Below are 19,411 nucleotides of genomic sequence, written 5' to 3'. Positions count from 1 at the left end.
CCTTATAGTCCTCTCTTCCCTGAAACTTGGCTATTTTTTTTTAGTGCCTTATCTGCTGAGAATGAGTTGAATACCACAGCCATTATGCATCACAACTACATTTCAATTCTGAATGTAAGCAGGTGGAAAGAGTAGTAAATCCAGCGCCTCCGCCCCGCCTCCAGCGCCTCCGCCCCGCCTCCAGCGCCTCCGCCCCGCGACTCCCATGGGCATTGCGGCCCCCCCAGCCCGGACGCCGTGCTCGCGGCGCTGTCTCTATAAAGTTGTTGTTGCGGCTTCCGCCGCGGGTGGAGGAAGATGGCGTCGGGCGGTGGCGGCTGTAGCGCTTCTGAAAGACTCCCTCCGCCCTTCCCCGGCCTGGAGCCGGAGTCCGAGAGGGCGACCGGGGGGTCAGAGCCCGAGGCGGGGGACAGCGACACGGAGGGGGAGGACATTTTCACCGGCGCCGTAGTGGCCGTGAGTTCGCACCCTCCGGGGCCACTGACGGGAGGGCGCCCGAAAGGGAAGAAAGGCGGAGCGGGAGCCGGGGGACTGAGCCGCGTTTGCCGGCGAGACTTTGCCTCGGTGACGGCTGTCTGGGCCCGGGAGCCCTGCTGAGCGCAGAGCTGGGGCGCTTGGCCCCGGCCCCCGGGCGCGAAGAGTAAGAAGCGAGGGAGGCGGCGGTGGCTACGCCGCAGAGGTGTCCAGGAGCCGCGAGGTCGTCCTGCGGCCCCGCCGTGTGGTGACCCCAAGGTCCACAGGGTTGTTTTACTGGTCGTGTCCTGCCAAGGCTGATGTACTAGGTCCTCTCCCTCGCCTTACAGCTTCCCAGATAATGTTATCTGAAGTGGCCCGGTTCGTGACCCACCCACACATCCTTCCATTAACTCAGCACTTAGCGGTGATTACCAAGGGCCCTTTCTGGATCTTAGTTTACAAAGTTCGATTGATTTCTCTGATCATCGGGCCAGAGGCTGGTTGAAAGAAGGCACTGCTAGGTAAATCACTGCGTAGGTCGGAAAGCGTAGTCCCTTTTAAAGGGATGTGTTAGAGTGCTCAAGTACCTCTTTGGGAGCAAGTCTGAACTGTGAGGAGGAAATGGTGTTTTCCGTAGTAAATATTGGGGTTTCTAATAAGAGTCAGATATTGGAAAAAGCCAATCTTTATATATGGTAATTAGTGGTCGGTTACGGAACCAGTGTAGTTTGTTCCAGTCTGTAAACTTCATTGCTGGCTCTGTGAATTTATTTTTCTATCTTGGATAATCATCTCTTCATAGTAGCTACTCAGCATATAATTGACTAAATTAAAAACAGTTTTAAATACTTGTAGCTTGTGATCTGAAGGAGTTTGTTATTTTTAGAAAAATTTTCCCTGCCCTTTATTCAGAAATTGAGTCCATAACCACAGCTCATAGTGTTTGATGATGCTAACATAACAGCTCAAACTAAGAAAGTCTATTATTCTGAGAAATAATAATTTTTTTAAGACTATCATAAAACATCAAAAAAAATTTTTTTTAAGAGACAAGGTCTCAGCCGGGCTCGGTGGCTCAGCCTGTAATCCTGCACCTTTGGGAGGCTGAGGTGAGTGGATTGCCTGAGCCCGCGGGTTCGAGACCCGCCTGGGCAGCGAGACCTTAGCTCTACAATAAATCAAAAAATCAGCCGGGCGTGGTAGCGCATGCCTGTAATTCCGGCTATTCGGAAGGCTGAGGCGGAAGGATCGCCGGAGCCCGGCAGGTCTAGGCTGCGGTGGCCGGGAGCGGCCACTGCCCTTCAGTCTGGGCGACAGAGTGAGACTCCAACTCAAAAAAAAAGAGAGACAAGGTCTCACTGTATTGCTCAGGCTGGTCTTGAACTCCTGGGCTTAAGGACTCTTCTTGCTTCAGCCTCCCAGTGAGCTGGGACTGTAGGCACATGCCACTGTGCCCTGAGAAATAATAACTCTTGCTACTAATTTAGATTTCTGTATCTCATTTAAAATCTTTAGGCTGGGCACAGTGGCTCATGCCTGTAATCTCAGCACTTGGGGAGGCCCAGGAGAGAAGATTGCTTGAGACCAGAAGTTCAAGACCAGGCTGGACAATATAGTGAAACCTCATCTCCATATGTAAAAAAATAAATAAAATAATCTATTCCTTTAGTTATTTTCCCACAATTAATGGAGAACAGTTACTGTTGGTAACTGCTAGAATGGTAGATATATATAGACTAGATATCTGAAAATAGAAACTCTGGCACTAAAAGTGATTGGTTACATAGGCAAATGTTGATTTGTTTTGCAAAAAGAGACCTGGAAGGATGAGAAGTTATTTTCTGGAATTCGCTAAAGAAGTTCAGGAGCCCACATCTTTAGAATAAAATAAATTTAAAAAACAAAAACTGAAAGCTCAGGAGGCTTCAGTTTGATCTCATCAGGTTACTTTATGGAGTTACCAATACCTCTTTCTTGTAAGAGTGTAAAAATTCTTTGCCTAATTCCAGCTAAAAGGAAGACACAAGGGCCAAATTGAACTTGTTCTGCCACAGAAAGCATGATTATTTTTATTTAGATTTGATCTAGAAATATTGAATTGGTAAAGAAACTAAAATGCCACTTGTAAGCTATTTTTTGAGCTCCCTATCTCAAAAATCTTCAGGAAGCCAAGATCCCAAGATTCCTCACTAATTAAACTATGATTGTCTTCTAAACAACCATTAAGTACAAATCATAATCCAATGAATGCTTTGGTTATGAGCAAAGAGAAGATGGGGATTGTAGCACTTCTGTATTTTAAAGAACAACATTGAAAAATAAAGTAATTAAGAGTATAGGCTTTGAAGTCTGATTTAAATCTAGGCTCTACTACTTGCTAGCTTCACCTTGAGCAAGGTACTTGAATACTCTAGTTTCCTCACCTGTAAAAAGTGAATAATAGTATTTGCCTCCACTGTTATTGTGAAGATTAAATTAAAATACCTGTAAAGCACTTAGAACAGTTTCTTCTACATAAGAAGAGTACTTTTTTTTTTTGAGGGCTTCAGCATAATTGTTGGTGAGCATTTTGTAAACTAGAATTACCCACAAAATTGAATAACAGATTAGAACAGTTAATTAACTCAAAAATGGTTAATGCAGTTTATCGAAGTTAAAACTAACTAGTAATAAGATTTGATTAGCTGAAACCCATCACTAACTAGGTACTTGGTAACCTCAATAGCATGTTATTTAAGTTACTCTTAATATTGTGTTTTGCTGCATGTTGAAGGCAAAGAGGGGCATTGAAGAATTGGGAAGTTGAGGCATGTAAAATATAAAACTAATTTATGGTATGTGTGTAATTTCCTGGACATTGCTGTAACAGCTACTGCCGTTAATCATCCCATCTGCTCTCTTTTACAGACCAAGAGGCTTTGTTAATACAGTAATAAAAATGTGGGTTGGTTTATAATTGAAAGAACAGCCCATGCTTATCAGAATCTATAAACCAGTTACTTGAATGGGAGAGACAAGTTAAAAGAATTATTAAAATAAATCTGAAGTCAGCCAGGCTTGGTGGCTCATTGTAATTCCGCATTTTGGGAGGCCGAGGTGAGTGGATTGCCTGAGCCCGCGGGTTCGAGACCCGCCTGGGCAACTTGGTGAGGCCTCATCTCTACAATAAATCAAAAAATTAGCCAGGCGTGGTAGCGCGCACCTGTAGTTCCAGCTACTAGGAAGCCTGAGGTGGAAGGATCACCAGAGCCCAGCAGGTCGAGGCTGTGGTGGCCGGGAGCGTGCCACTGCCCTCCAGTCTGGACGACAGAGTGAGACTCCAACTCAAAAAAATAAAATAAAATAATACTTTGGATCTTATCTTTTGCCTCTTACTTTGTAAACCTATAAATAAAAAGATCTGCCTGAGCCCACGGGTTCAAGAACCGCCTGGGCAACTTAATAACTTTAATAAATTTTTTTTAAAAAATCTAAACTCTAAATATATTATCTGAATCTTTGATGTAGAAGTGAATCACCAGATATGTATCTTACACAAGTTTTTCTTAGTTAAAACTTGTGTGAGCTTCTAAACGTGAGTGATTAGAGTAGAAGCAAGTTATTTTATTGACCTTTCCAGTTCTTGTGTGCCCATCTGTCTCTAGCAGCATGCCAGGACCACAGTAGATTTGCCCCCTAAATAAAGGGGAAGCACTGTGGAGGGCTTTCTTACGAGGAGGAGGAAAACATAGATAAGTAATATCCTAAGTTCAGATTCTGGCCAATTTGGCAACAGCTTCTGATGTTTTATGACACCAATTAGAATTCTTTTCCTATTTTTTTTTCTTTGTTTTGAGTTGGAGTCTTACTATGTTACCCAGGCGTGGCACACTCAAGGCCAACTCATTCTTGGCCTGTTGGGCTCAGGTGATCCTTCCACCTCAACCTTCCAAGTATCTGGAACCACAGGCATGCGCCACCATGCCTAGCTGATTTTTTCACTTATTGTAGAGACGTGGTCTCACCATGTTGCTCAAGCTATCCTCTTGCCTTGGCCTCCCAAAATGCTGGGATTATAGGCGCAAGCCACTGTGCCTGGCCTTCCTATTACTCTTACTCTTTTTTTTTTTTTTTTGAGTCAGTCTTACTCTGCTTGCCAAGTTAGAGTATAGTGGCATACTCATGGCCACCACAACCTCAACCTGCTGGGCCCAGGTGATCCTTCCCCCTTAGCCTTCCAAATGGCTATACCTACAGGCATGTGCCATGACACCCAGCTATTTTTTTTTTTTTTTTTTGTAGAGACAGAGTCTCACCGAGTTGCCAAGGCCAGTCTTGAACCCATGGACTCAGGCAGTCCTCTCATCCCTGCCTCCCAGAAGTACTGGGATTACAAGCGTGAGCCTCTGCACCTGGCCTTCCTATTATTCTTATTCTTGAACTGAAACCTTAGTGATTAGAGAAATGTCTGGAAAGAAAGAAATAGGATAAGACGGAACAGCAAGGGACTTGAAGAGTTGGGTGTTAAATAATTAGTCTTAGCCGGGTTCGGTGGGTCAGCCTGTAATCCCGCGCCTTTGGGAGGCTGAGGTGAGTGGATTGCCTGAGCCCGTGGGTTCGAGACCCGCCTGGGCAACTTGGCGAGACCTCATCTCTACAATAAATCAAAAAATTAGCCGGGCATGGTAGTGTGTGCCTGTAGTTCCAGCTACTTGGAAGGCTGAGGTAGAAGGATCGCCGGAGCCCAGCAGGTCAAGGCTGCGGTAACCGGGAGCGGCCACTGCCCTCCAGTCTGGGCGATAGAGTGAGACTCCAACTCAAAAAAAAAAAAATTAGTCTTTGATTAGTCAAGAATTATTTATGTATCTGGGCATGGTGGTGCGGGCATGTAGTTCCAGCTACTTGGAAGGCTGAGGTGGAAGGATCGCCTGAGCCCAGATTGAGACTTCAGTAACTGGGAGCGTACCACTGCCCTCTAGCCTGGTTGACAGAGTGAGACTCCAACTCAAAAAAAAAGAAAAAAAGATTTATTTACAAATGTCTACTGATGTTGAAGAGTAATGAATAATATAACTTAATGGTTTTTAAAAGTTTTGGATAGCAGTTGACTCCTAATAGACAGCATTTTGTAGACTACAGAGAGTTATATAAATGTAAGTTACATATTAGCGTTTAGACAGGAAAGGACATGGCCTTTATAGAAATTAGCCCTAAATTATGTGAGCAGTATAACATGTTTGGGGGCAGGGGATAATTAGCTTTTAAAAAGTTGTGGTGCCGGGCTCGGTGGCTCAGCCTGTAATCCCGCGCCTTAGGAGGCTGAGGTGAGTGGATTGCCTGAGCCCACGGGTTCAAGACCCGCCTGGTCAACTTGGTGAGACCTCATCTCTACAATAAATCAAAAAATGAGCCGGGCGTGGTAGCGCGCACCTCTAGTTCCAGCTACTTGGAAGTCTGGGGCGAAAGGATCGCGGGAACCCAGCAGGTCGAGGCTGGAGCGGCCACTGCACTCCAGTCTGGGCGACAGAGTGAGACTCCAACTCAAAAAAACAAACAAATAAATAAATAAAAAGATGTGGTGAACAACAAGGATATATAACCGTAATATATATTTTTTTTTTTTTGGAATCAGAGTTTCACTCTGCTGCCCAAGCTGGAGTGCAGTGACATCCTCACAGCTACTGCAACTCTGACCTACTGGGCTCAGGTGATCCTTCTGCCTCAGCCTTCCTGGTCACCTTAATCATTTTTGAGTGTACAGTGCCGCGGTGTTAAGTACATTCACACTGTTGGGAAACAGTGCTCCAAAACTTTTCATCTTGCAAATATGAAAGGTGATACTTGATAAACAGCTCTTCCTTTTTACTTTTCCCTCCCCAGCCCCTGGTAGTCAGTCATCATTTTAACTTCCTATTTCTGTCAATTTGACTACTTTAGGTACCTGATATAAATGAAATCACGCAGTATTTGTCTTTTTGTGACTGGTTTATTTCACTTAATATAATGTCCTCAAGGTTTGCCCGTGTTATAACATGGGACAAGATTCTCTTCCTCTTTAAGGCTGAATAATATTCCCTTGTGTATATATAGCACATTTTGTTTATCAGGCAGTAAACATTTAGGTTACTTCCTCCTCTTGACTTGTGAATAGTGGTGCTGTGGACGTGGGTGCACAAATATTTCTTCAAAACCCTGCTTTTAATTCTTTCAGATACATACCCAGAAGTGGGATTCCTGGATCATGTGGTAGTTCTGTTTTCAGTTTTTTGAAGAACCACTATTTTATAATCCCACCTCCCCTCTTTTTAAAACCTGTTTAATAGGGAGAAGTTGTTTGACAGGTAACAAAATTACAGATATGGCCAGGTATGGTGGCTCATGCCTGTAATCATAGTACTTTGGGAGGTGACAGCGAGAGGATTGCCTGAGCCCGGGGTTCCAGACTAGTCTGGGCAACTTAGTAAGACCTCATCTTTACAATAAATCAAAAAATTATCTGCATGTTGTGGTGTACACCTGAAATTCTAGCTACTTGGAAGGCTGAGATGGAAGATTGCCTGGGCCCAGCAGGTGGAGGCAGCGGTAGCCGTGAGCAGCCTGCCGTTGCACTCCAGCCTGGGCTAGATAAGGAATGAGTTCTGGTGTTCTGCAGCACTGTAGGGTGAATATGGTTAACTACATTTATTGTATATTTTCCAAAAGCTAAAACAGTGGATTTTTGCATGTTCACAACACAAATGATAAATGTTTGAGGTGATGGATATATTAAATTACTCTGATCATTACACATTGTATACACATATGGAAATATCATTCTGTATCCCATAAAAATGTATAATATTATATATCAACTAAACATGAAAGGAAAAATTAAAATTATAACAGGAGGCCAGGGGATGTGACTCACGCCTATAACCCCAACACTTTGGGAGGTGCAAGTGGGGGGAATCACTTGAGTCCAGGAGTTTAAGATCAGTCTGGGCAATATAGTGAGACCTTGCCTCCACAAAAAAAAATTTAAAAACTAGCTTGGTGTGGTGGCATGTGCCTGTAGTCCCAGCTACTTGGGAGGTTTATGGGGATCACTGGAGCCTAGGAGTTAGAGGCTGCAGTGAGCAGTGATTGTACCACTGCACTCCAGCCTGAGCAATAGTGAGACCCTGACTCATAAAATATTTTTTTTGTAATAAGATTGATGCTTCCTAAAGATTTTCTGTAGATATCATTTATCAAGTTTTTAAAAAAAGTTTCCTTCTATTCCTGTTTTGATAAGAATGTTTAAATAACTAATGAATTTTATTAACTTTGACATCTCTTGGTCATGGGATTTCTGTCTTAATCTGTTATATGGTGAATTATGTTTTTTATTTTATTTTTATTTTTTTGAGTTGGAGTCTCACTCTGTCACCCAGACTGGAGCGCAGTGGCCGCTCCCAGCCACTGCAACATTGACCTGCTGGGCTCTGGCGATCCTTCCGCCTCAGCCTTCCAAGTAGCTGGAACTAGAGGCGTGCACTACCACGCCTGGCTAATTTTTTGATTTATTGTAGAGATGAGGTCTTGCCTGCCCAGGCGGATCTCGAACCCGCGGGCTCAGGCAATCCACTCACCTCAGCCTCCCAAAGGCGTGGGATTACAGGCTGAGCCACCGAGCCCGACTTAATTTTTTATTTATTGTAGAGACAAGGTCTTACCAAGTTGCCCAGTCTGGTCTCGAACCCGTGGGCTCAGGCAATCTACTTGCTTCGGCTTCCCAAAGTGCTGGGATTATAGGCTAAACCACTGAGCCTGGGCTAGTTGTACATTTTAAAAAATTCATTTTGTATTTTGATACCTGTATTCAGTGTGTAATGATCAAGTCAGGGTCATGTAGATATTCATCACCTCAAACATTTATCTTTTCTTTGTGTTGGGAACACTGCAATTCTTTTAGCTATCTTGAAATATACGCTTAATTATTGTTTTGTTTTGTTTTTTTGAGTTGGAGTCTCACTCTGTCACCCAGACTGGAGTGCAGTGGCACACTCACATCCATCCCAGCATCAACCTGCTGGGTTCTGACAATCTTTCCGCCTCAGCCTTCCAAGTAGCTGAACTACAGATATGTGCTACCATGGCTGGCTAATTTTTTTTTTATTTTTTTTATTGTGGAGACGAGGTCTTGCCAAGTTGCCTGGCCTGGTCTCGAACCCGCAGTCTCAGGCAATCCACTTACCTTGGCTTCCCAGAGTACTGGGATTATAGACTGAGCCACTGAGCCTACCCTAATTTTTTGATTTATTGCAGAGATTAGGTTTTGCCTAGTTGCTCAGGCTGGTCTCGAACCCCTGGGCCCAGGCAATTCTCTTGCCTCCAACTCCCAAAGTGCTAGGATTATAGGTTTGAGCCACTGCACTTGGCCTTAATTATTGTTAACTATTATTTTCCTACTATGTTACTGAATACTAGAATTTCTGCCTAGCTGTATCTTGTGCCCATTAACTGACTTCTCTTCATCCTCCCCTCCCCTTCCCTCCCCTCCCGCCTTTCTACACTGTACATCTGTGAGCTCTACTGTTTTAACTCTCACATGTGAGTGAGAACTTGTGATATTTACCTTTCTGTGCCTGACTTATTTCATTTTAAATAATGACCTCCAGTTCCTTCTATGTTACTGCAAATCGCAGGTTGTCATTTCTTAATGGCTAATTGATATTCCATTCTGTATGTATGCCACATTTTCTTTTATTCATGCATCTACTGTTGGACACATAGACTGATTACGTATCTTAGCTATTGTGAATAACGCTGTAATAAACATGAGCATACAGATATCCCTTCCATATACAGATTTCCCTTTTTTGCGTATATACTTAGGAGTGAGATTACTGGATCACATGACAGTTCTATTTTCAGTCTTGAGGAACCTCCATACTGTTTTTCATGATTTCACATCCCCACCCACAGTGTATGAATGTTCCCCTTTCTCCACATCCTTGCCAGCATTTGTTATTTTTTTGTCTTTTTTTTTTTGAGTTGGAGTCTCACTCTGTCGCCCAGACTGGAGTGCAGTGGCCGCTTCCGGCCACCGCAGCCTCGACCTGCTGGGCTCCGGTGATCCTTCCGCCTCAGCCTTCCAAGTAGCTGGAACTACAGGCATGCTACCACGCCTGGCTAATTTTTTATTTATTTATTGTAGAGATGAGGTCTCGCCAAGTTGCCCAGGCAAGTCTCAAACATGTGGGCTCAGGCAATCCACTCACCTCAGCCTCCCAAAGGCGCGGGATTACAGGCTGAGCCACCGAGCCCGGCATATTTTTTGTCTTTTTAATAATGTGTTGCCTTTTTCTAAAACAGTACGTTGCTAGGTTTGGATTGCTGTTATATGTTCTTTTGCATCTGTGTTCATAAGATAAACCTGTAGTTTTTCTTTCTCATGAAAACCTTGTATGATTTGGGGATCAAGTTTATATGTTATTTAAAAATTGGTGAGCGGAGCACAGTGGCTCATGCCTGTAATCGCAGCACTTTGGGAGGTGGAGGCGAGAGGATTACCTGAGCTCAGGGAATCGAGACCAACCTGAGCAACATGGTGAGACAGCGTCTATACAATAAATAAATAAAATCAGCTGGGCATGGTGGCACATGCCTGTGGTTCTAGCTACTTGGAAGGCTGAGGCGGAAGGAACACCTGAGCCCAGCAGGTCGAGGCTGCGGTGGTCGTGAGCACACTACTGCACTCTAGCCTGGACGACAGAGTGAGATTCCACATTTAAAAAAAAAATTGGTGGTACTTAACCTGTGAAACAGTTTGGGACTGGTATTTTTGTTTGTGATTTGTGGAATGATTTTAGCTATGAAAAACAGTTTATTACCTTTAGAGTGTTTATACGATAACTTCTTCAATCTGGCGGAATTTGGAAGTTTTATAAGAAGCCATAGGAGATTAATATAGCTCAGCTGGCTAATATTTTAATTCTCTGTTCTGTAAAACATGCTTGGTGGTGGTTCTCAAAGGTATAACCCTTCCTCATTAAGATTTTGACACTAACCTTCCTCTGGTCATTACCAGACTTCTGAAAATGATTCTATGTAACAGTATCTTTAAACAAACATGTATTTCTTTGTTTAGTTAATGGCTTAGTCATTTACAGCTCAGCATATTGCCTAAAACACTTGCTTTTGGAGTTACCATCACATCAAGTGGTCAGAGCTAGTAAAGGATCAGAAGTTTAAATTCTGCATTCTTGGCTGACGCAGAGGCTCACGCCTATAATCCCAGCACTTTGGGAGGCCCGGGTAAGTGGATTGAGCCCGCAGGTTTGAGACCAGCCCAGCAACTTGGCAAGACCTCATCTCTACAATAAATCAAAAAATTAGCTGGGCGTGGTGGCATGTGCCTGTAGTTCTAGCTACTTGAAAGACTGAGGCAGAAGGATTGCCTGAGCTCAGTAGGTCAAGGCTGCGTTGACCGTGAGCATGCCACTGCACTCCAGCCTGGGTGGCAGAGTGAGATTCTGACTCAAATAAATAAATAAATAAATAAATTCTACATTCTGATAAAAAATATTCTTGAAAAAGTCAGTGACAAGTATTATGTGCAAAGACTCATTTTAATGCTCAGCTTAAATAGTAAATGAGTTTTACTTCTAATAAGTTTATTTTACTTATTTATTTTGAGTAAGGGTCTCACTTTGTCACCCAGGTCGGAGTGCAGTAGTGATCACAGCTCACACCAGCCTCGAACTACTGGGTTCAGGCAATCCTTCTGCCTCAGCCTTCCAAGTAGCTGGTGCTACAGACATGCACCACCACATCTGGCTAATTTTTTATTTTGTATAAACTAGGTCTGACTATGTTGCCCAAGCTGGTCTTGAACTCCTGGGCCCAAGCATTCCTCCTGCCTCAACCTCCCAAAATGCTGAGATTACAGGTGTGAGTCACCACACCCAGCCTCGTAATGTTGAGATTCCCTGAAGTACACAGACTCATTGATTTCTTTCTTTTTTTTTTTCTTTTTTTCTTTAGTTGGAGTCTCACTGTGTTGCCCAGGCTGGAGTGCAGTGGCACACTCACAGCCAACACTGCCTCGACCCTGCTGTACTCAGGTGATCCTTCTGCATCGGCTTTCCAAGTAGCTGGAGCTACAGGCGCGTGCCACTATGCTTGGCTAATTTTTTTGGTGTATTGTAGAGATGAGGGCTCGCCAAGTTGCCCACACTGGTCTTGAATCCCTAAGTTCAGGCAGTCCTCTTGCCTCTGCCTCCCAAAGTGCTGGGATTATAGGCTTGAGCCACTGTGCCTGGCCCTCATTGATTTCTTATTTTTTTGTGTTGAGTCTCCGTTGCCCAGGCTGGAGTGCAGTGACATACTCGTGGTCAACGCAGCCTTGACCTGCTGGGATCCAGCGCTCCTTCTGCCTCAGCCTTTCAGGTAGCTGGAACTACAGGCGGGCACTACCACTCCTGGCTTTTTTTTATTTACTGTAGAGACGAGGTTTTACCAAGTTGCCCAGGCTGGTCCTAAACCCATGGGCTCAGGCAATCCAATCGCCTCGGCCTCCCAAAGTGCTGGGATTACAGGCTTAGCCACTGAGCCTGGCCTGATTTCTTTCTTTCTTTCTTTCTTTTTTCTTTCTTGAGTCTTAGTCACTCTTTCCATCCATTCCCTAATCCCCTGGTTTCTTAATCATTGGATTGTACTAGCAGTTGTCTTAGCTTTCAGAGTTATGTGGGAAAAGCTAATAAAAGGAGAAGACTTATTTTTTATTTTTTTATTTTTTTTTAAAGCATATTTTTTATTTTAAAGTTGTGGGGTATAGTTAAGGGTTAGGTATACAAATATGCGTCGTTCAGGCACCCTTGTTGATAAGGGGTGTCCCCCCGTCCCCAGACAGATATTGACTACTGTTAATCCCACCACCCTTGCCCTCCCTGTCCCCCCATAGATCCCCACCACTGTCGATCCTTTACTTATAGTATTACAAGAAGACTTTTAAAGGTGACTAATAAAAACCCAATTTAAGGCCGGGCTCGGTGGCTCAGCCTGTAATCCCATACTTTGGGAGGCCGAGGTGAGTGGATTGCCTGAGCCTGCGGGTTCGAGACCCGCCTGGGCAACTTGACCAGACCTCATCTCTACAATAAATCAAAAATTAGCCGGGCATGGTAGCACGCGCCTGTAGTTCCAGCTACTCGGAAGGCTGAGGCGGAAGGATCACTGGAGCCCCAGCGGTCGAGGCTGGGTGACTGGGAGCGGCCACTGCACTCCAGTCTGAGTGACAGAGTGAGACTCCAACTCAAAACAAACAAACAAACAAACAAAAAAACCAACTTATTTACCTAGAGTTTGGGGCTTAATGAGAGTAGCAATAGATTGCAGTGGGAATTCTGATTTCTGTAGGGAGTTGCTGCCCCTTTGCTTCCTCGGATGGTAAGGCAGCTCTGGTAACTTGGCCATCTGCAGTTTGTTAGGTTGGAAGGGGAGAGAGGAAAAATAACACTCTCATTTCTCTTCCTGAGTCCTCAAAGCTTCTCAGCACTGTTCAGTAACTTTTGGTATAAATAGATCATGAGTAGTTGATAGTTGCTAGAGCAAGTAGCCATACTTATCTCATATCCAGGAAAAGCTGTTGCTCAACTTTTTCTGTTCTTTTGCTTAGTCAGATGGACAGCTGGGCCTTCATTCTGCTTTCAGAGCAGATTTGAACTGGTTTTGTTTTTTCTATTTAGGAGATAATCCACCCATTAGTACTCTGATCCTTCTGCAGTTTTCTGTGCCCTTCTAAGTTATGTTAGTTTGAGACCCAAAAAGTTCAGCAGGAAAATTACACCAGAGAATTCAGTAGAATGTCTGTAGCTCAATTTTGGTGGGTCATGAGGTCTCTAATGGGCTTGCTCTGGTTTTCCTAAATAGCTCAATGGCCAGCTTCATGTTCATTTGACCTTCCAGCTCCCCTGCTTCCATTTTCATTTGTCTCTCTAACCTCTATCACAGAAGTTTTCACCTTTTTTGTGCTGTGAGCTCATTGGCAGGCCAGTAAAACCTGTGGATACATTACCAGTATAATGTTTTTAGATGTATAAAATAAAATATATGAGATTACCAAGGAAACCAATTATTGATATTATATCTAAATGCAGTTATCAACACATTAAGATAATTTTATGGTATAGTAACGTGCTTTTTAATATTTTTTTCAATCCCACATCCCTCACTTTCGCTTTTTAAATTTTTTTTTTTTTCTTTTTTGAGTTGGAATCTCACTCTGTTGCCTGGGCTGGAGAGCAGTGGCACACTCATAGCCACCCCAATGTCGACTTGCTGGGCTCCAGCGATCCTTCTGCCTCAGCCTTCCAAGTAGCCAGAACTACAGGCGCGCGGTACCATGCCCGGCTAATTTTTTATTTTATTTTATTTTTTTATTGTAGAGACAAGGTCTTGCCAGGACTGATCTCGAACCTGCAGGCTCAGGCAATCTACTCGCCTCGGCCTCCCAAAGTGCCAGGATTAGGCTGAGCCACCGAGCCCGACCTATTGCCTATCTTTATGATGAAAGAGAACGCTGAATTTCAGTTAGAGATGAGTGAAAATGAAATGAATTTTTTTCTCGTCCAAGTTCATAGAAACCACCCCCTGAAATCTGTGACTTATAGACCCCAAGATAAGATTCCCTTTCATTCATTAAACTGTAAGGGGAGTAATATTGTGAAATCATTTGAGTTAATCAGAGATTCACTCAGTTGGTAAGGTAAGATGCATGCTATTCACTAATCGAGTGGACACTGTCCACTCTCTAAACACAGATACTTCTTTTTTTTTTTTTTTTTTTTTTTTGAGTTGGGGTCTCACTCTATCTCCGAGGCTGGAGTACAGTGGCACATTCATGGCTCACTTCAGCTCAGATCCTCCTACGTCAGCTTCTTGAATGGCTGGGACTACAAGTTTGTATCACCACAGCTGACTAATTTTCTTGAATTTGTTGTAGAGACGAGGTCTTGCTATGTTGCCCAGGTTGGTCTTGAACTCTTAGACTCCTGGGCTCAAGCAATCTTCCTGGCTCAGAGAGGGGTCACTGCCTGTGGTAGGCAAAATCATGCTTCCCTATCCCCCCAAAGATGTTTACATCTTAATCCTAGGACAAGTGAATATGTTAGATTATGTGGCAGGGGGGAATTCACATTGAAGATGGAATTGAGATTGGACATATTACCAGAATGTTTTTAGATGTATAAAATAAAATACATGAGGTTTCCAAGGAAGTCAATTATGTTGAATACTGGCCTTAAGATAGGGAAATTATCTTGAATTACCTGGGTGGGACCAGTGTGATCACAAGGACCCTTAAGAATGTAAGACTAGCTGGGCATATTGGCTCACACCTGTATTCCCAGCACTGGGAGGCTGAGGTGAGAGGATTGCCTGAGCCCATGGGTTTGAGACCAGCCTGGGCAACATGGCGAGACCTTGTCTCTGCAATAAATCAAAAAAATTAGCTGGGTGTGGTGGTGTGCACCTGTTGTTCCAGCTACTTGGAAGCCTGAGATGGAAGGATGGCCTGCACCCAGCAGGCCGAGGCTGCAGTGGCCGTGAGCATGCCACTACACTCCAGCCTGGGCGACAGAGTGAGACTGACTCAAAAGGAAAAAAAAAAAAAAGACTGTGGAAGATCATTCTGGGAGGATGGCACAGAGAGATGCAACACTGCTGGCTTTGAAGGTGAAGGAAGTGGGCCATGGGCCATGAAATGGCCTCTAGAAGCTGGAGAAGGGCAAGGAAACAGATTCTTCCCTAGAAGTTCCAGGAGTGTAGCCCTACTGTACCTTGATTTTTGCACATCGAGACCCCTATTAGATTCCTACAGAACTATAAGATAATTTGCTTAAGATGATACATTTGCTATAACAGTTGAAACTGTTATATTTGTCATAATTTGCTGCAGCAGCAACTAGCTCCCATTTCATTCATTTCTCCCTAGAATTAAAGCTGGCCAAATTATAAGTATTTCATGCCATATTCTTCCAGAATAATTTTTTTTTGAGTTGGAATCTCACTCTGCTGCCCAGACTGGAGTGCAGTGGTACATTCATGGCCACCTCAGTGTTGACCTGCTGGCCTCCAGCAATCCTTCCGCCTCAACCTTCCAAGTAGCCAGAACTACAGGCATGCGCTACCACACCCAGCTAATTTTTTATTTATTGTAGAGATGAGATCTCGCCAAGTTACCTGGGCTGGTCTCAATCCTGCAGGCTATGCAGTCCACTCACCTTGGCCTCCCAAAGTGCTGGAAATACAGGCTGAGTCACTGAGCCCAGCCCAGCATAAATTTTAAAGACTCCATGGATGCCCTGTTATCTGGGGATAGCTTCTGGAACTGAGTTATTCTTAATTGTTTTTACCTTGTTATATTAACATGATCACACTGCTCCTTAGCTCTATCTTGCTTTATTAAACTATACTAATTTTCTCTAAAAAAAAAAAATAATAAATAAGTACTCTATTCCTCCAGAAGCAGTGTTACTTTAGCATTTAATTTGGATTTGACCTCTACACGCAGTCGTGAGTTTTACCAGTACCTACCCCTTTTGAGGTCCCTTGACTATAATGCAAGCATGGAGCAGAGAGCATTTAAGCAACATGAGTAAGAATCACAACTGGCTAACCGGGAGGTTGCCTGGAATCATGGTTGCACTTTTCAGTAGTGAATGGCTATGTCAACTCTGAGAGGCAACAAGCCTATGTCTGTCCACCCTGAGCTTTAAAAAAAATATATTGTGTTAGTGGCCCAGGCCTAATGGTTTGATGCCAGTAGTTGTCAAGAAATACCTGTTTGTTCTTAACAAAAGTTCTCTCTCTTGCTGGCAGATCTTTCTAGAGTCTTTCTTGGAATTAGTATTAGTCTGTTGGTATTCTCTTTTAGTGATAAACAGAAGCACTTGAACTTTTAAACAGGCTTATCACTGGAACCGCCTGCTAGAATTAACAGCCAAAGGGAGTAAGCAAGTGTTAGATGTCCTAGCTAGGATTCTAGCTGCTAAAAAAAAAAAGTTGGGGGTTGGGGAGGAAGAAGAATGCTTCCTTTATATTAAAAAAAGGGAAAGGGGTGTGGGCAGGGCAGTTCTTTGGCTTTATTTACAGTGTCACAAATAGAGTATTTTCATCACAGAAAATAGTTTCTTATCTGTTGCCTAGAAATTTAGCCCCCTCCTCCTTTTTTGTGTGTATCAACACTACTTTATTTTTTTTAATTTTTTTGTAGAGATGAGGGTCTTGCTATGTGGCCCAGGCTGGTCTTGAATGAAATTTAGCCCCTTTCAACAGATAGATAGTTAAATGACTTATGACTACTAATATGATTTTAAAATATGTATTATAAAGCAAGGCTTATTTTTAGTATTGATGTTATCACTCAGCATAATTTGATGTGTTTCCTCTTTCCCTCAAAATAATTTTTTTCCTTTTTCTTTTGTATTTTTTCTTAGAGACAGTATCTCACTTAGTTGCCCAGGCTGAAGTACAGTGACATGATCCTAGCTCACCGTAGCCTTAAACTCTTGGGCTCTAGCCGGGCTCGGTGGCTCAGCCTGTAATCCCGCGCCTTTGGGAGGCTGAGGTGAGTGGATTGCCTGAGCCCGCGGGTTCGAGACCCGCCTGGGCAGCGAGACCTCATCTCTACAATGTATCAAAAAAATCAGCCGGGCGTGGTAGCGCATGCCTGTAATTCCGGCTACTTGGAAGGCTGAGGCGGAAGGATCGCTGAAGCCCAGCAGGTCGAGGTTGCGGTGGCCGGGAGCGGCCACTGCCTCCAGTCTGGGCGACAGTGAGACTCCACTCAAAAAAAAAAAAAAAAAACTCTTGGGCTCAAGTGATCTTCCTGCCTCAGCCTTCCAAGTAGTTGGGATTATAGCAGGTGCCACCATGCTCGGCTAATTTTAAAATTTCTCTGTAGTGACAGGGTCTTGCTACATTGCCTAGGCTGGTCTTGAACTTCTTGCCTCAAGAGAGCCTACCTGCCATGGCCTGCATAGCATTGGGATTACAGGCATGAGCCACCACACCCAACCCAAATAAATTCTTTAGAAAATTTTGACAGTTGATTCAAAATTAGCTTTCTAATATAAATTGCACCTTAATAATACTAACTAGTCGAACTCGGTGGCTCAGCCTATAATCCCAGCACTTTGGGAGGCTGAGGTGAGTGGATTGCCTGAGCCTGCGGGTTCGAGACCCACCTGGGCAACTTGGTGAGACCTCATCTCTACAGTAAAATAAAAAACTAGCTGGGCAGGGTAGCACACGCCTATAGTTCCAGCTACTTGGAAGGCTGAGGCGGAAGGATCGCTGGAGCCCAGCAGGTCGAGGCTGTGGTGGCCAGGAGCATACCACTGCACTCCAGTCTGGGCGATGGAGTGAAACTCCAACTCAAAAAAAAGAAAGAAAAAAAAAATCTAAAAATTAACCTTTTAACCTCAGATATAGCATGTGGTTGTTATAAGACCCAGGTGGGTTTATGTTTTGACAACAGTCTATTATTATAGACTATAGTCTCATGGAAGTCTTGCTTTCTATTAACAGTCCTGTGTGGATATGGGATACCATGTGCATGTGTCCCATTTCTTCTTTAGTGGTTCTGCTTGGGTTTTTGTTTTGGTTTGGTTTTTTTATCCATTTCTTCTTCAAAAGTGGTTCTGCTCGTTTTTTTAATCGGATTTTTTTTTAAATATCTGATTTTAAGTAAAACTTGAAAATATTATTATGCCTCAAAGGCCAACTGTGTGCTAGGTACTCTTCAGCCTAAAGAAGTAAGCTGAAGCTGGGCTCGGTGGCTCAGCCTGTTATCCCGCGCCTTTGGGAGGCTGAGGTGAGTAGATTGCCTGAGCCCATGGGTTCGAGACCTGCCTGGGCAACTTGGCGAGACCTCATCTCTACAATAAATCAGAAAATTAGCCGGGCGTGGTAGCGTGTGCCTGTAGTTCCAGCTACTTGGAAGGCTGAGGTGGAAGGATTGCCGGAGCCCAGCAGGTCGAGACTGCGGTGGTCGGGAGCGGCCACTGCACTCTACTCTAGTCTGGGCGACAGAGTGAGACTCCAACTCAAAAAAAAAAAAAAGAAGTAAGCTGAATTTGTACAGTGCTGAAAATTAATTTAATAGGGAAAATAAAAAAAAGTTCAGGAGAGGTACCGTACAGTATGCAGAGAAAGGGTTAACATACTTATATAAGAAAAGTATACACCTAAGTAATGCTAACGTAGTATAGAAAAATAGACAAAGGACATCAAGACAAATCATAGCGGTCCAAATGACCAGTATACATGCGGAAACAAATTTCCACCAGACAACCTAGTGAAGATATTTTAAAAGAATGCTTGATGTTGCTATGGATACAGCATTCTTACATGCTTCTGGGGAATATGTAAATTGTTGGTCTTTCTGGAAGGGAGCTTAGCAGAACCTCTGAAAATTTTGTGTCCAGTAGTTCTTAAGAATCTACCCTGGCCATGCTTGGTGGCTCATTCTGTAATCCTGCACTTTGGGAGGCCGAGGTGAGTGAATTGCCCGAGCCCATGGGTTCAAGACCTGCCTGGGCAACTTGGTGAGACCTCATCCCTACAATAAATCAAAAAAATTAGCTGGGCGTGGTAGCGCACGCTTGTAGTTCTGGCTACTTGGAAGGCTGAGGCGGAAGGATCGCTGGAGCCCAGCAAGTCGAGGCTGCAGTGGCTGGAAGCGGCCACAGCACTCCAGTTTGGGTGACAGAGTGAGACTCCAACTCAAAAAAAAAAAAAAAGAATCTACCCTAAGAAAATAATCAAATGAAGACTTATATATGGAAGGAGATCACAGCTTTGTTTGGTGAAACCTGGAAACTATCTAATCATCCAGTCTTATGGGAATGATTATATATACCCGTGGTATGTAAAAGTGGAATCTTTGTCCAATTCTTTTTTTTTTTTTTGAGTTGGAGTCTCACTGTCGCCCAGACTGGAGTGCAGTGGC

The 19,411-nt window shown here is 43.7% G+C and overlaps 1 protein-coding gene across 3 annotated transcripts in view; it reads left to right on the top strand.

The window, feature by feature from the left end:
* Positions 1-187: 187 nt before the first annotated feature.
* SNX1 (sorting nexin 1) overlaps positions 188-19,411 on the top strand; it is a 49,655-nt gene continuing 30,431 nt past the window's right edge. For 2 of the 3 annotated variants that reach the window (XM_021713739.1, XM_008060713.2), the window contains exon 1: positions 188-456. In XM_021713739.1, the coding sequence (XP_021569414.1) occupies positions 298-456 (159 nt within the window). In that variant the 5' untranslated portion in view covers positions 188-297. The remainder of the gene's footprint in view (positions 457-19,411) is intronic. The other variant, XM_021713740.1, reaches the window with a different exon arrangement.

Source organism: Carlito syrichta, unplaced genomic scaffold (assembly GCF_000164805.1).
Source record: "Carlito syrichta isolate Samal-C Ts95f unplaced genomic scaffold, Tarsius_syrichta-2.0.1 Scaffold304708, whole genome shotgun sequence".
Classification (NCBI taxonomy): Eukaryota; Metazoa; Chordata; class Mammalia; order Primates; family Tarsiidae; genus Carlito; species Carlito syrichta.
Note: the sequence above shows the minus strand (reverse complement) of the source record. Positions and strands in the feature narration are given on the sequence as shown.